General features: G+C 38.7%; 2 protein-coding genes and 1 long non-coding RNA gene across 3 annotated transcripts in view; 2 read left to right on the top strand and 1 right to left on the bottom strand.

Annotated features, from left to right (window-relative positions):
• The window catches only part of LIAS (lipoic acid synthetase), a 939,974-nt gene that overhangs the window by 553,645 nt on the left and 368,609 nt on the right, over positions 1–17,720 (top strand). The gene's annotated exons all lie outside the window — the stretch shown is intronic.
• The window catches only part of LOC126032527 (uncharacterized), an 891,448-nt gene that overhangs the window by 346,014 nt on the left and 527,714 nt on the right, over positions 1–17,720 (bottom strand). The gene's annotated exons all lie outside the window — the stretch shown is intronic.
• N4BP2 (NEDD4 binding protein 2) overlaps positions 1–17,720 on the top strand; it is an 83,912-nt gene that overhangs the window by 43,394 nt on the left and 22,798 nt on the right. Inside the window, exons 9-13 of the mRNA XM_049790205.1 lie at positions 4,637–4,792; positions 9,078–11,410; positions 12,280–12,365; positions 13,772–13,817; positions 16,777–16,973. Coding sequence (XP_049646162.1) covers positions 4,637–4,792; positions 9,078–11,410; positions 12,280–12,365; positions 13,772–13,817; positions 16,777–16,973 — 2,818 coding nt within the window. The remainder of the gene's footprint in view (positions 1–4,636; positions 4,793–9,077; positions 11,411–12,279; positions 12,366–13,771; positions 13,818–16,776; positions 16,974–17,720) is intronic.

Consider the following 17,720-nt stretch of genomic DNA (forward strand, 5'->3'; position numbering starts at 1 on the left):
GACAGGCTTTCTTTTTCCCTCATTCATTCACATTGTTATGATAGTTTTCAGTGTAGTTATTTCTCTAACTGCACTTATCACTCTATGTGGTGAACTTCATGTCATGAGCTGCACCTACATGGGAAGATGGGGGGAAGTAAGGGTTGGGACTGAGGCAGTAAAATATTAGAAATGAGCTTTGTAGGGCAGTATCAAGGTCACAATACAAGATGGATATTATGGATATATAGAATATATGCATACAATACTATCAATATGAAAACAAGGAGAAAAAATTTCCACTGACTGTCCCAACATAAACCAGTGCTAGAACAGCCCGCCCTCCTCCCAGAGCACATTCCCATTAGTGTAGGTAGGGAGAGATAGGGAGAAAGCCTGTTGACCCCTATAGAGTCCACCTAGACCGGCGCCCAGGGAAGGACTGAAGTCCAGGGGAGAAAAACCTTATACCTAGCAAGAGCTGGTCTCCAGAATCAAGGAGGAAACCGGAAGACATGTTTTCTTATGATTCTGCTTATTTTCAGTTTATATATTTTGGGTTTATTGTTTTGATTTATTTTTGGCCATATGGCAATGACCAAAGGTTATGACCAAAGGATTATTTCTGGTTTTGCACTCAGGAATTTTTCCTGGTGGTGGTTGGGAAACCATATGGGATGCTGGGGATGGAACCAGGTCAACCTCATGCAAGTCAAATGTCCTCCTGTTGTACTATTGCTCCAGCCCTCTCAATTATTCTGAAGATGATTTTTGAAAAACCACAAAAGTCACATTTAATTTTTCCTCATGTATTACTATTTTATGTTAAATTAATTTTTCTTGGAAAGTCTAATTTATCTAATAGTAATAATACTAATATAAATTCTTTTAAGTTAGTACTTAAGTTTTCTTTTTTCTTTCTTTCTTTCTTTCTTTCTTTCTTTCTTTCTTTCTTTCTTTCTTTCTTTCTTTCTTTCTTTCTTTCTTTCTTTCTTTCTTTCTTTCTTTCTTTCTTTCTTTCTTTCTTTCTTTCTTTCTTTCTTTCTTTCTTTCTTTCTTTCTTTCTTTCTTTCTTTCTTTCTTTCTTTCTTTCTTTCTTTCTTTTTTTTTTTTTTTTGGTGGTTTTTGGGTCACACCCAGCAGTGCTCAGGGGTTACTCCTGGCTCCATGCTCAGAAATTGCTCCTGCCAGGCACAGGGGACCATATGGGACGCCAGGATTTGAACTGATGACCTTCTGCATGAAAGGCCTTACCTCCATGCTATCTCTCCGGCCCCTCTTTTTTTTTTTTTAGATTTTTGTGAAATGAAAGGTTTTATTTAACTTTTCAGTAACATACATTTTGTAACCAGTATTGCTGGATTTTTTTTTAAGCTTTATTTATTTATTGATTGGTTCTTGGGCCACACCCAGCAGTGCTCAGGGTTTACTCTTGGCTCTGCATTCAGAAATCGCCCCAGACAGGCTGGGGTACCATTTGGGATACCTGGAATCGAACTGGGTCCCTCCCCTACTACTGTGCTATTTCTCAGGCCCATGGATTTTTTATTTTAGTAAAACCTCTGTCTTTGGCTTTGAGCTGATAAGCTTAATTCTTCTATAGCCTTTGTTTTTCCTTTTAAATATAATTGGTCTTGTTTTTTACTTCCCCTGTGTGTTTTCTACTTATCTTTTATAAAATTATTTCGTTTTAGCACTGGAAATTATATTTTTGAATTATTTTCTTCTATCATGAATTACTTTGGGTTTCATTTGATTTGTGAAAAATTTCTTTTTTTCTCATTCTCTAGTAACAGGAAATTTATTTAGCCGTTTTTAGGGGTGATGGTGACTTTTGAGTCTCAACTCTGCTTGGGGTCTCCTGGTGGTGCTTAGGGTTTGGTGCTGGGGAAAGAATCCTGTATGCCTCTTGTGTTCAAACCATGTGCCAGCCCTTGAAGCAATTTCTTTGCCCCTATCTACATTGCTTTTATTTATTTATTTATTTTTAAATGATTGATTGGTTTTTGGGCCAAACCAGAGACACTCAGGGGTTACTCGAGGCTCTGCACTCAAATCACTCTGGCAGGCTGGGGGCCCATATGGAATGCAGGGAGTTGAACCAGGTCCCTCCTGGTTCTGCCACATGCAGGGCAAACACCCTACCGCTGTGCTATTTCTGTGGCCCCAACTTTTATTCTATAAAATAATTTTTTACATTAAATTTTTATTATGTAAAACTTACAACTTAACTTCATAATAAATGGACTTTGAAACATTAACACTGTTCTATACCAAATTTCTATAGCTGGGTCCCTTTTAACTTATATACTATGATTGTTCAAAATATGACATGGTATTTGTTTTCTAGTGATGTAGTTGTCACTTTGTATTTCATTTTTCCTTAATCATAGATCTTTCATTTGGGATTTTTCTTCTGCTTGATACTCATCCTTTAGGACTTTCTTTATAGTGTAGGCTTGCTTCATGTCAAATTCCCTTTCACCCCCAAACACATGAATGTCCTTTTTATTGTCTTCATTCTTATGAAATACTTTGGGAAAAGAACAAGTTCTTTTATATTAAAGCGACAAGTTCTGTTATTAAAGATAATGTTTAACTCCTCTGACTTACATTATTGTGAAAGTAGCTATTAATTACAAATAAAACTAGTTAAAATGCTTGTTTTTAACATCTTTTTTACCTTTGGTTAATTACAATTTTAGTGTTGTGTTCTAGTTTAGGATTTCTTGCTATTTTATCTTGTTTGAATCTGTTGGACTTCTGATGTTGGGGAGTGAAGTCTCATCAGTTCTAAAAAAATGTTAGATATTTTTCTTTAAATTGCTTCTGTTCCATGTACTCTTTTCTCCTTCTGGGACTTGGATTACACATATACTAGACCTTTTTTGCTCTGTCCCCTGTGTATGTGTCTCTTAACCTCTTTTTTCATATTTTCTATCTCTTTGCTTCTCTGTGATCTGAAACCAGACAAGATTGAGGTAGGTAAATATGAAAGCCAGCTTTGCCCAGGCGGCAAAAATTTATATCAGTCCTTGGGTCCAATTTGATAGAAGACAGTGGCAATTTAGATGTTTTTCAAGACAAGACCCTTGAGGACTAAAACATACCAGCTGGCATTCTGGCAAAAGCAAACCTAGATGCTGGATTTGAGTGAATGTACCCTGACTTTGGAGCCTAAGGATTCCAATACAGTTAACTAAATATGTTTATAAATAAAGGCACACAAAGGAATAACATTCCTGAATAAAAACACAAATATAACAAACTTCATATTAGACTATCCAAAGGCTTCAAATAGTAGGACTTTTTCTTTTGCTTGAACTTAAAATGTTACGGTATACATTTGTTGTAATCTACTTAGAATCTAGTGCTGTACTAGGTGGACCCTATGTTTCATCTAGTCTGTCATAAAATAGAAACCTTTTATAGGGATTTTTTTGGTACAGATTAAAAGTTTTAATTAAAACTTGGAAAAGGTGCCAAGAATGTAGTTCAATGGTAAAACATTTGCCTTGCATGTTGTAAAGTCTTGGATTTGATTCCCAGCATTGCAAAAGTAAAATAAAACTTGAGATGTTGGTAATAATTTCTGTTATTTAATATTTTGGCCTCCCCAGCATTATGGGGCTCTCAGACTATATCCATTACTTGGCTAGGAGACATCTGGTGGCTGGGATTGAACCATTGATTTTGGTATGCTACATACCTTTGTACTTTAGCTCTTTGAGTTACCAAAGCCCTGACGATAAGAGATCTTTTGTTGTAGAATTTGAGAATAATTTTTTTTTAAGTAATCGGGAAGGGCAGAGCGATCACAGCAGGTAGAGCCTTTTTGCCTTGCATATGGCTGACTGGGTTCGATTCCTGGCTTCCCCTATAGTCCCCTGAGCATGCCAGACGTAACCCTCTGAGTACTGCCAGTGTGGCCCATAAACAAAAACAAAAATAATCGGTAATTGGTAAATGTGCTCCCAGGGGCCAATGTATTGGTGTTGCACACGTGTGTTGGCAGCCCATGCACAGGATGCCCACAGGTCTGGGCAGCCTGCTTTCTCCCCTCTTGAGATGACTTTCATACTGGGTTGTGTACTGGGGTTCTCTGCCAGTAGAAAAACCTACTTTCTTTCTTGAGCACATTACTTCCTCTTTTATCCTTTCCCTCCCTTTCCTCAATTTCCATATAAAACCTGTTTTTATTTAAAAAAAAAAGTAATTAGGACTAGGCAGTTTTTTCAAACTTGTAAGGATATTTGGAAAAGATTGTATGAAATATTAATTTTAATTTAAGATATCCTACGTAAAGTGAAAATTAGAATTATGTAATATATGTTGTTTTATTACAAGCCAATTTGGTATTCTATGTGTTTGAATTATGTAATTGTTTTTCTTTTTTTGGGGGGGGACCACACCCAGCGACGCTCAGGGGTTACTCCTGGCTCTTTGCTCAGAAATCACTCCTGGCAGGCACGGGGGACCATATGGAATGCCAGGATTCGAACCACCATTGGTCCTGGGGCAGCACCTACAAGGCAAATGCGCTACGCTGTGCTATCTCTCCGGCCCCGTAATTGTTTTTCTTGACATTGTATGTTCCATAGTTATAAAGAAATTACGAATATATCTTTTTACCCATTCCTTCCCTGAAATTTTTCAGACGTAATATTCATGGAGTAAGAAAAGAAAAAATATCAAGAATGCTGGACCATTATCAACGTTTTGTTTCAGTGCCAATAATAATGGGTTCTTCGATTCCAGAGAAAAGTGAACGTATTGAGTTATGTGCATATTCCTCTGAAGACGGAACTACTAGGTTGGTTAAAATTCTTTTGTAAAAATATTCAATATGAATCATAATTTGAAAAATACGAGTGTTTTGGAATTTGGGAAGTCACAGACATTTTTTAAAATAAGGTAGATATTTATTTGAAGAGTATATATAATCTTACCTGATGCATATATATTGATATATATCTACATGTAGATATATGTAGTTAGCAAAGTAAAGTCTGCATCCAAAGAGATAGTACTATAGGTAGTAGTTGCATCTTCGCTGTCCCCACTATGTCCCCCCATAAAAGAAAAAAAAAGTAAAAGTTTATATAAACCTCGGTAAGGTTTTGTTTTTAGGTTTTGTGATTTCTCCAATGTAATATGTAGATTCTGGCTTTTATTTTTTTTTTTTTTTTTTTTTTTTTTTTTTTTGTGGTTTTTGGGTCACACCCGCAGTGCTCAGGGGTTATTCCTGGCTCCAGGCTCAGAAATTGCTCCTGGCAGGCACGGGGGACCATATGGGATGCTGGGATTTGAACCGATGACCTCCTGCATGAAAGGCAAACATCTTACCTCCATGCTATCTCTCCAGCCCCTTATTTTTTTTTTTTTTTTAATTCTTTTTTTTTTTTTGGTTTTTGGGCCACACCCGGCAGTGCTCAGGGGTTACTCCTGGCTGTCTGCTCAGAAATAGCTCCTGGCAGGCACTGGGGACCACATGGGACACCGGGATTCGAACCAACCACCTTAGGTCCTGGATTGGCTACTTGCAAGGCAAACACTGCTGTGCTATCTCTCCAGGTCCTATTTTTTAATTCTTTTTTTTTTGGTCCACACCCGGTGATGCTCAGGGGTTACTCCTGGCTATGCGCTCAGAAGTCGCTCTTGGCTTGGGGGACCATATGGGACACCGGGGGATCAAACCGCGGTCCATCCAAGGCTAGCGCAGGCAAGGCAGGCACCTTACCTCTAGCGCCACCGCCCGGCCCCCTATTTTTTAATTCTTTTTAGTTTTTTTAGATTCTGGCTTTTATTAACACCTCTTGACATTTGTTTTCTTTTGTTGTTTGTATTTTTTTTTCTTTTTTTCTTTTTGGATCACACCTAATAATGCTTAAGGATAATCCTTGCTCTGCATTTAGACTCCTGGCAGGCTCAGGGCACCATATGGAATGCCAGGTCTAGCATTGGGAACTTGGGTCTAGCATAGGCAAACCATACCCACTTTACTACACTCCAAACCACACTCCTTGATATTTAAATACCCATTTGTTACTTTTATTTTCTGTTATTTTATATATAGTTTATCACTTTTTAATTTTCTTAGTAATGAGTAAAAATACTCTTTCAAGCTAGAATAAACATTATTGTTTTGAGAGGTGGGGTGTATTTGGACCACTGCTGGCTACACTCAGGGCTTACTCCTGTCTCTGCTCTGGGATTACTTCCTGCGGGCATGGAGTCCATATATAGTGTTGGAGATGAAATCCTGGTTGGTGCAAGCAAGGCAAATGCCTTATCGTACTAGTTCTCTGGCCCCAAATTAATTTATATATGTATATATAATATATATGAACATATATGTGATACCAGGTATCAAATCCTCATATAAGGCAAGCACCCTACCCACTATACTATATTATCGCTCTGACCCCCCCAAATTAATTTTTAATGCTATACTCTTTTATTTTTTTTGTGGGGGGCCACACCCAGTGGCACTCGGGTTACTCCTGGCTCTCTCCTCAGAAATTGCTCCTGGTGGGGCTCGGAGAGATAGCACAGCGGCATTTGCCTTGCAAGCAGCCGATCCAGGACTAAAGGTGATTGGTTCGAATCCCGGTGTCCCATATGGTCCCCCGTGCCAGGAGCTCCCTGCCAGGAGCTATTTCTGAGCAGACAGCGAGGAGTAACCCCTGAGCATTGCTGGGTGTGACCCAAAAACAAACAAACAAACAAAAAAAAGAAATTGCTCCTGGCAAGCACAGGGAACCATATGGGATGCCAGGATTTGAACCACAGTTGGTCCTGGTCGGCCGCTTGCAAGGCAAATGCACTATCACTGTGCTATCTCTCTGACCCCTTTCAATTCCATACTCTTATTATGGAGTGGCATTTATTTATTTTTTTTGCCAGCAACTGGCAGCACTCGGGTTACTCCTGGATCTGCACTTAGAAATTGCTCCTGGCAGGCTCAGGAAACCATATGGGAAGAACCCAGGTTTCATCCCAGTTGGCTACGTACAAGGCAAATGCTCTACTGCTGTGCTATCACTCCAGTTCCAGAGTGGCATATTCTTTAAACCGTTTGAAAGCTTATGGTTCAAGATAGTTCTGACTCAACATTTTGGACATGTAAATTTTGAATGAGTGAGAAAAAAGCGTCTTAATATATATACAGTTCCAAATCATCTTAATTTCTGATAGAAAGTGGTGATAGGTTCTCTTCAAAAGGAACTGAGAGTTGAGAAGAGGATAATAATAAATGCTCTTTTTTTTTTGAGACACAATGTTGTGAAATGCTTAAGTGTAGGACTTTTTTTTTTGGTTTTTGGGCCACACCCGGCAGTGCTCAGACTCCTGGCTGTCTGCTCAGAAATAGCTCCTGGCAGGCACGGGGGACGATATGGGACACTGGGATTCGAACCAACCACCTTAGGTCCTGGATCGGCTGTTTGCAAGGCAAACGCCGCTGTGCTATCTCTCCGGGCCCGGACTTTTATTTTTTGACCATAGCCAGAAGTACTCTTGGCTCTGTGATTGGGGATTCCTACTTGTTAACTTGGAGGACCATATAGGATATCAGGTATTGAGCCTGGGTTTACCACATGCAAGGAGAACACCCTACTCTCTTCATATGATTTAGAATATAGGAAACATAGCATATAGCATTAGCATATAGAAAACTCTTAGATACAATTTCAATTCGTAAGTCTTATTGGGACTTTGAGAGCTCCTAGAATTAAGAATGAAAGTGTATAAGTGGAGAGACAATACAGGTATCTCTCCTTTCAGAGAGATAAGGGTAATGCTGTAGACTTGGATTTGATCCTAGTCTTCCCAAGAGTGATCCCTGAGTACAGAGCCCGAGTAAGTCACAATGAGCACAGGTGGATTTGGCCTTAACACAAATGTAAGGAAGAGAGGAAGAGAGGGAGGACAAATTGACTATTAGAAAAGCCTTGAAGGGGCTGGAGCGATGCTACAGCTGTAGGGAGTTTGCCTTGCATGTGGCTGACCCAGGACAGACCTCGGTTTGATCCCTGGCTTCCCATATGGTCCCCCAAGCCAGGAGCAATTTCTGAGCACAAAGCCAGTAGTAACTCCTAAACATTACTGGGTGTGGCACAAAAACTAAAAAAGAAAAAGAAAAAAGAAAAGCTTTGAAGTGTTAGTAAATAAATTGGCAAAGTGTGCTTAGTCAGAAGTTAATGTTGAGGCTAGTTATAAACAATTAAAAAGAAATGTGTAAATCAGAGTTCTCCCTTTTTTTATTTTTGGTCACACTCTTTTTTTTTGGGGGGGGGCACACCCGACTACACTCAGGGATTACTCCTGGCTATGCACTCAGAAATCACTCCTGGCTCAGGGGACCATATGGGGTGCTGGGGATTGAACTCAGGTCTGTCCTGAGTGAGCCTCATGCAAGGCAAACTCACCACCACTGTACTAGTGCTTTGGCTCATGGTCACACTTGTTTTTTTTATGTATTTTATGCATGTTTTCTTTATTTATTTTTGAATTTCTTTTAAATGGCCCATACTAGTCAGTGCACAGGGCTTTTCCCTGGCTCTCTACTCAAGAATTACTCCTGCTGGTGTTTAGGGAACAATATGTCATGCTGGGGACTGAACCTGGGTCAGCTGCATATAAAGCAAGGACTCTGCCTGCTATTCTATCACTCTGACCCTTCCTCCTTTTTCTCTTAATTGTGCAAATCCTGTTAGTTGCGTTTAAGTGAAGCTTAGTCACTTTTCTTCTGTACCAAATAGGTGGTATAGAGGCCAACCTAGTTCACATTTTAATCTTAAATAGTTGGAAAGAAGCCAGGGGTGTGGTAGGAATAAATTTATAACCTTAACTGAAATGCCTAGTGAACATACTTTTTAATTTGAAAAAGGGTTGAAAGTGTCCTATGCCAAGCATTGTGCTAGATGTCAGGAGTACAATAAAGGGATATATGCATAACTTCAGAAAGTTAAAAATCAGCTTTTGTGATTTTAATTAAGCTTATTTCAGAATGTTAAATAACTTACCATTTACTTGATTTTCATTACATAATATCATCATTAAGAGATTTGCTCATAATAATAATAACAATTTTACAGCCCTCGAGACAACGAAGACACTACCTTTGAAAAAGAAGAAAATGTTTCATCATCATCTTTGAAGCACTTAGATTTAATTGAAGAGAAGAAACTAGAAGTGACCAAAGAATCTGTGCTACCTGAAAATGTTACCGATCTTGCTAATGCAGATTTAAGTAAAGAAAAAAAAGAAATAGGTAGTGTGAATCCTAACATTCAGAATGCTTTAATTCAGGAAGTTCCAGACATATATTTTTCTGATTCTGAAAATAAAGTTCAAGTAAAAGACCAAACTGAAAAAGAAGAGCAAGTGGAAAAAGCTTCAAATATAGAGTCTAGCAAAACAGATCTTGCTGAGAGTATGTCACCGAGTATTTGTTACAGTGAAAATAATCAAGAAAACCATGACTTTTCAAATATCGAATCACTTCAAATTGAAAAATCTTCAGGTGAAATAGTTGAAGAAAGAGTAACAGTAAAGAAAAAGATCTTTGGAAAACAAAAAAGTAAAACTACTTTAGAAAAGTTCCCGAAAAATGAGCTATCAAATTTTGTTGGTGACTGGCCAGTTGATAAGTCTATGGGTCAGAGAATAAGAAAAAACCGAAAAGCTGAAAAAGCTTCATCCGCACAAAATGACAAAAAGCTTAACCTACCATCACACAAAGTGTTAGATAATAGTCAATCTGTGAATTTGGATCATAACCAGCAACAAGAATCTCCACAAGAAAGTGTAGAGGAAGTCAAGTGTGATGTTGCTTCAGAAGTTTTTAATAGTTGTCAGTTTGATACGTACAAAAATACTGAGAAAACCTCATTCAATATTGTGGGTGACTGGCCTTCCTTTGATTCTTTAGAACAGAGACAGCACAGATCAAGAAAGTCAAAGATAAGCTTAAATGAATCTACCATAGAATTTAGAGCTAAAGACTGTGTGAACGAACTATCTTTATATCCAGCCCATGAATCCTGTTGGGGCACAAGCCCTGAAGAACTGAAAATAATGGGTAGTTCTGAATTGCTTTCCAGTGAAATGACCCATGATAACAAGAACTTTCTAAGTGAAACGATTCATGGGCAACATTCACTGTCGCCTACTTTTACTACTAGTTCACCATCTATTCATGGAGTAGTACGACCACAGTCTTCTGGTGAATTTTCAGAAGTGAAGCCTAAAGAACTCCTTGGAGTTGGAGTAGACATGCCTACTCAGACTGAACCCCAAGATTTTGCTCTTTTATGGAAAATAGAAAAGAATAAAATTAGTATCACAGAGTCTGTGAGAGTATTAACAGGAAGATTAGATGGATTTCAACCAAAAGCTTTCAATATTAACACCACATTAGATGCTCAAGAAACAATTCCATATAGGGTAATGTATGATAAAAGCACATATGTTGAAGAAAGTGAGCTTACCAGTGCTGATGAGTCTGAAAACCTTAACATTCTTTGTAAACTATTTGGTTCTTTTTCATTAGAAGCCCTAAAAGACTTATATGAAAGGTGTAACAAAGACATTATTTGGACTACAAGCCTTTTGTTGGATTCTGAAACTAAATTATGTGAAGATACAGAATTTGAGAATAATGAAAATTCCTATGATGAAGGCAAAATTGGGCCGTTTTCTATGGGATTGAACTTGAAGGAAATTATTAGCCAAAGGGGATCCTTTGAGGATTCTAATGTTTCTGTGCCAGTACATAGCCATGGAATTGGTATTAGCGACAGCAATGTGCAGTCTATTTGTGACTCAGAAGAAGAAAACTCTGAACAGGCAGAAACAGGAGTCACAACTACTGACAGACCCTCATTAATGACTATATTTCCTAATGGCACTGTAGATCAAAAGAACACTAAGGAAGCTCTGGCTGATAGTCATGTCGAACTTTCAGGCTTGAATAATGTTGAGCAGTCATTTCCAGGTACTCTCAAAGCTACTACTGCTAAAGACACAAATGAAAAGGAGACTCTAGAAGCTAGAGAGATTGAAGACAGTAGACTTGCTTTGAATTTGTCTGATAACTTAAACTCTGTATCAAGCATCTTAAATCCTGAATTAAATGACACAGCTTATTTCACTGATCCTTTTGAAATGAGGAAAAATGAAAAACTTCTAAAAGATAATGTGAAATTTCCAAATACAGAAGACTTTATGAATGAAGATGAACAGGAAATGGAAAAAATTTTAATGGCAGGGAATACTTCGTTAGTTGGCGAAGAAGGTAAAACAGAGATGTTGAATCCTACGCCAGTGATGACCAAATCTCTGACAATAGACTGTTTGGAATTGGCATTACCCCCTGAACTGGCTTTTCAGCTCAATGAATTATTTGGTCCTGTTGGTATTGAATCAGGTAAGGAAAAATTAATTATTTAGTGTATGTCTTTGCTTTATATACATATAAATTTAGGGAATATAGATTTAGGGTCGTATCTTAGTTTTTAAATTATTTTAGATAATAACTGAAATAGGAAAGTAATTTGTGTTGCCTACCCTGGATTTTTTTTTCAGCCACACCAAGCAGTGTTTATAGCTTACTCCTGGCTCTGCACTCAAGTATCTCTCCTGGCGGAGCTCAGGGGACAGTGCTGGGGATTGAACCTGGGCTGATCACATGCAAGGCAACTTTCCTACTCCCTGTACTGCCTCTCCTGCCACAAGCCTAGCCTTCTTTTGATACATGTTTGCCAAGGTTTTTAAAAAGTAAATCGAAGAACAGGAGATTACTGAAGCTTTTTTTTGTTTGTTTGTTTTTGTTTTTTGGGCCACACCCAGTGACGCTCAGGGGTTACTTCTGACTATGAGCTCAGAAATCGATCCTGGCTTGGGGATCATATGGGGTGCTGGGGGATCAAACAGTGGTCTGTCCTAGGTCAGTTGTGTGCAAGGCGAATGCCCTACTGCTGCGCCACGGCTCCGACCCCTACTGAAGCTTTTGACTACTTACTGAATTAGTCAAAATTTCAGCACAATTACTGAAGCTTTGACTGATGGAAATAAATAAATATTTGAACAATGGGATAAATAAATGAGTTTTTTGTGAATTGCTTCAAGATAATTGAAGGCAGAATCAAAATTTTTCCAAGAGATTTAGTAACTAGTAGCATAGGTTAGTGATTAGTAATACATACTAGTTTTATAATGCCTAGGTTGGCTGAATATTTTCTGCAAATATATTATGAGTACCAATCAACATCTTTTTTTTTCTTTCTCCCTCATAAGGCTCTCTAACAGTTGAGGATTGTGTGGTTCATATAGATCTGAATCTGGCTAAAGTGATACATGAGAAATGGAAAGAGTCTGTAATGGTTGGTAGACTATTTTTTTAAATAAAGTACATCTTTTGTGTCTATTTTGTCATTGCTTTTCAATATTATATTGGGCCAGAGTGATAGTACAGCAGGAAGATAGTATAAGATAGTATAGCAGTTGTATATTACGTTTTTGTTTTTTTTTTTTTTTGCTTTGGGTAGTTTTTGGGGGTGCCACACCTGGTGGTGCTCAGGAGTTACTCCTGACTCTGCACTCAGAAATCGCTCCTGGCAGGCTTGGGGGACCATATGGGATGTCGGGAATTGAACCCAGGTCTGTCTTGTTGGCCGCATGCAAGACAAACACATACCACTGTGCTATCTCCCTGGCCTTATATATATTATGTTTTAGTTTTAGAGTTCTTTTTAATTTTGACAATGAGGGTGATTAGTTCCCCCCATATTTGTTTTTTGGGTACACCTGGCTCAGTTCTCAGGGGTCTTCACCTGGCATTATTCAGGTGACCAAGGATTGACATAGGATAGTTGCATGTAAGTCAGGGGCCAGAGTAATAGCATAGCGGCAGGGCGTTTGCCTCGCATGCTGCTGACCCAGGATGGACCCGGCATTCCAGGTGGTCCCCTGAGCCTGCCAGGAGCTATTTCTGAGAACATAGCCAGAGTACTGCCGGATATGGCTCAAAAACAAATAAACAACAACAAAGGTGGGTAAGAGGCTTAACTTTTAATAGTTAGCATATTATTGATTTCTTTTTTTCCTTTCCAATATTTTAGATTATTTCCAGACTGGTTAAGTAATATAATTATCCATGAAGTTTAATTTGATTTTTTTTTAATCAAGGATAGTGAGTTTTTATTCCCTAAGTTAAATATTTGCAGTGCTGGTTGATTTATTATAAAAAGTTGTTTTGTTTCTGGCTCATGTTTTCAGTGCTCAGTGGTTACTCAGAAAGATGATTTGATCATTTGTAGCATAATCATTCAACATGTTGAGGACATGTTTTGAATACAGGAGGCCTAGGTTTGATTCCCAACATATGTATTTTTTCCTGATCATGGCCAGGAGTCATGAGCTGTGAATAACCCTGAGCACTTAACTTGGGGAAAAAAAGTTTCTAAGTTTATAAATATATGAATAGATATAGTCATGCGTCAGTTTTTGCATTTTTAGACCATACCCCACTGTGCTTGGGGCTTACTTTTGGCTCAGTTCCAAGGATCGTGCCTGGTGTTTTTTCTGGGACCAGAAATCTCTGTGCCAGAGGTTGAACTGGGATCGACCAAGTGCCTTAACCCCTGTACTATGTCTCTGGTCTGTACTTTGTAACTTTATTGTTTTATTATATTTAACAATAACTGTGAGGAGAACTAGGGAAAATAATATAACCTTCTTTACTCATGTACCCTTCTTTTGCCATCCCCTATTCTGCATATGTGTGTAGGAACGACAACGACAGGAAGAGGTATCCTCAGGCAAACCTATACGAGGTAAAACATAATCTTATTGCTAATATTCTTGTCTTAATGTTTCCTTGGGGTATATGCATCAATTTTTAACTCATTTTAAGTAATACTTCCCCAAAATACATTATCTAGAAATTTGGATTGCAAATTTCTTTGAAATATTTAACATTTAATAATGTTATAAAATAAAACTTACAGAAAAAAGTATTTACATTATTTAACTTCTACCAGTGCTATGGGATAGATACTTCTGTTATGTTTTAGTGCATAAAATCAAGATAATTCTTTTGAATTTGCTTTGAATGAAAGAAAACTTCTTGTTTGAGAGCAATAAAGCATTATGTGTTTGAGAGCACTGTTGAAATATTACTTGGTAATAGAATTAAAAAGATTATGAGGCACAAAGGACAGACTGCTTTTTATTTTTTTATTTTTATTTATTTATTTATTTTGGTTTTTGGGCCACACCCAGCGGTGCTCAGGGGTTACTCCTGGCTGTCTGCTCAGAAATAGCTCCTGGCAGGCACGGGGGGACCATATGGGACACCGGGATTCGAACCATCCACCTTTGGTCCTGGATCATCTGCTTGGGAGGCAAACACCGCTGTGCTATCTCTCTGGGCCCTGCTTTTTATTTTTAATAGACTAAATTAAAAAGTTAATTTAAATTTTTTGTTTATTTTTGGGCCACACTCAGTGGTGCTCAAGGCTTACTCCTGGTCTGTACATAGGGATCACTGGTGGCAGAACTCAGGGGACTATATGGGATGCTGAGGATCTAACCTGGCATCCTATGCAAAGCAAGCACCCTGGCCCCTAAGTTGAAAATACGTGGTTCGAGCATTGTCTTGGATAATATTGTTCTTAGTGATTAGTGTAGGATGGTAGGCCTGTTAACAGGATTCTCCTTTTGTGCTTTAGTTCTTCCGGATTCCTCGTTTTCATTCTGCACACTGATACCCCATGTTGAGGATTCTTAGGATCTGCTTTAGCTTATGTTCAAGCCAGTTTTCATGTTGGTTAGTTTCAACAGCTAACGCTGTTACTTTAACTGTTATTCTTTTACTTTAACTAGAATTACTCAAGTATGTCAGAACTGTCAATATGCTGTTACTTCACTCCATAAAAGCAAAAGTTTCTGCCAGAATGTATAGTTCTTCCTTCCTTCCTTCCTTCCTTCCTTCCTTCCTTCCTTCCTTCCTTCCTTCCTTCCTTCCTTCCTTCCTTCCTTCCTTCCTTCCTTCCTTCCTTCCTTCCTTCCTTCCTTCCTTCCTTCCTTCCTTCCTTCTTTCTTTCCTTTCTTTTCTTTTTTCTTTTCTTTTCTTTTTTCTTTTCTTTCTTTCTTTCTTTCTTTCTTTCTTTCTTTCTTTCTTTCTTTCTTTCTTTCTTTCTTTCTTTCTTTCTTTCTTTCTTTCTTTCTTTCTTTCTTTCCTTCCTTCCTTCCTTCCTTCCTTCCTTCCTTCCTTCCTTCCTTCCTTCCTTCCTTCCTTCCTTCCTTCCTTCCTTCCTTCCTTCCTTCCTTCCTTCCTTCCTTCCTTCCTTCTTTCTTTCTTTCTTTCTTTCTTTCTTTCTTTCTTTCTGGTTTTCAATCGGGTTACTCTTGGCTCAGCGCTCAGAAATCACTTCTGGCAGGCATGGGGGACCATATGGGATGCTGGGATTCGAACCGCCATCTATTCTGGATCAGCTGCATGCAAGGCAAAAGCCCAACCGCGATGCTATCTCTCCTGTCCCTGTATTGCTATTGCTTAGAGATGCTGAACTATTGTGAATTTATAATCTTCAGTTCATTTTTGGGGAGAGGGGAGGTGCCACACCTGGAGATGCTCAGGGTTTAATCCTGGCTCTGAGTTCAGGAATCACTCCTGGATGGACTCAGGGAGGGATGAAATTCCAGGGACTGAACCTGGGTTGACTACTTGCAAGGCAAGTGCCTAACCTGCTGTGCTATTGGTCTAGCCCAGTGCTTCTCAATTATTTTCTCTCATGCCCCCTAGGAAGAAGAAAACATTTTTCGTGCCCCCCTTCCACAAAACAAAAATATATAAAATAATTTGAGCTGATTTGTTTTGTTTTGTTTTGTTTTTGGGCCACACCGGTGGTGCTCAGGGGTTACTCCTGGCTATTGAGCTGATTTTTTTTTTTGGGCCACACCCAGTGGTGCTCAGGGGTTACTCCTGGCTGTCTGCTCAGAAATAGCTCCTGGCAGACACTGGGGACCATATGGGACACTGGGATTCGAACCAACCACCTTTGGTCCTGGATCGGCTGCTTGCAAGGCAAACGCCGCTGTGCTATCTCTCCGGGCCCTGAGCTGATTTTTTAATTAGAGGTGATGCCTGGATTAATGGCTACAATGAGCATGTTTTGCAATACATAGCTTTTTGAAGTGGGGTTTGAAGCAGGACTCAGCAACTATTAGCTCCAGAGACATACAGAGACATAAACATGGGCTTAGCTTGTTATGACAGTGTTTGTCGAGGTCAAACGCGCCCCCCTTTATGGAGCCTCATGCTCCCCGGGGGGGGGGGGTGCCCCACTATTTGAGAACCACTGGTCTAGCCCCTCAGTTCCTTCTTTTTTTCTTTCTTTTTTTTTTTCCAGTTCCTTCGTAACAGCAGATATCATTGACTTTTTTTTACTAACTGAATATAACTAATAGGAGCATCTCCATCTGAGAATTTCCAGCTTACAGCATATTCTGTTTACCAGCATCATATATGAATCTGTTTACTGTGTGTTGATGTGAATTGAAAACGGTACTAAATCTGTTGACAGTGGTACTCAGATTATTGCTCAGTTGAAGTATTCCTATTTCAAATGACATTCTTCCAGCTATGTGATATATAATGTATTTATAATATAAAAGTAAAATCTTTGTGACCTGAGCCAACTCTGAAATAGAGATTTGTAACAAAATGAATAGTGCTTAATTTTGTCATTTATTGTTGGTCATCTGACATTATTTATACTGCTTTTGTAGATTCTTCCCTGGTTGGACACTGTGGTTTTGATAATCCTGAACAAAAAGCATCTCAGAAAACAGGCAAAAAAGTACTAAAGACTTTAGCAGCATCTGAAATGCTACCCTTATTGGATCACTGGAACACTCAGACTAAAAAAGTTTCACTTAGAGAAATAATGTCAGAAGAAATTGCCTTGCAGGAAAAACATGATTTGGTATGAGTTAGTAATATTAACTTTTTGTCTATGACTTCAGGATGATTGTATGTGTTTATTATATAGTTTTACATATGATTGTATATATTTTATTCTGGTGTCTATATTTGAACTTACAGAAATTACTGCTAGATTAAAACATTTTATTTATTTTTGTTTGTTTGATTTGGGGCCACACCCGGTGATGCTCAAGGGTTACTCCTGTGTTTAGAAATTGCTCCTGACTTGGGGGATGCCAGGGATCGAACTCAAGTCTGTCTTGTGTCAGCCGAGTACAAGGCAAACGCCCTAACGCTGTGCTATTGCTCCGGCCCCAAAACATTTTACTTTTATATTTTTGCTTTTGGGCTACAGCTGGCAGTCTACAAGGGTTACTCCTGGCTTTACACTCAGGAATCAGTCCTAGTGGCCTTAGGGTGCCATGTGGAATGCCTGGGATCAAACTTGGGTTGGTCACATGCAAGGCAAGCAAGCACCCTACTTGCTATACTGTTGTTCTTGGCCTTATTTTTATTAAAACAAGTAGTGGTTTTCTTTTTGTTTGTTTGTTTGCTTGTTTTTTTACTTTTGGGCCACACCCAAGTTAGATATGATGCAATGATTGAATGGGGGTTGGCCATATGACAGAAATGTCTTAAGCTGCAGTATCTCTCTGGCCTAGGAATTATCCATCTTTGAAATAAATTTTATTTGCTTGAACAGCTTCTGGCTATTTACTCTGACTTTGTTCAGGGATCATTTTGGTGC

Source organism: Suncus etruscus, chromosome 16, assembly GCF_024139225.1.
Source record: "Suncus etruscus isolate mSunEtr1 chromosome 16, mSunEtr1.pri.cur, whole genome shotgun sequence".
NCBI lineage: Eukaryota > Metazoa > Chordata > Mammalia > Eulipotyphla > Soricidae > Suncus > Suncus etruscus.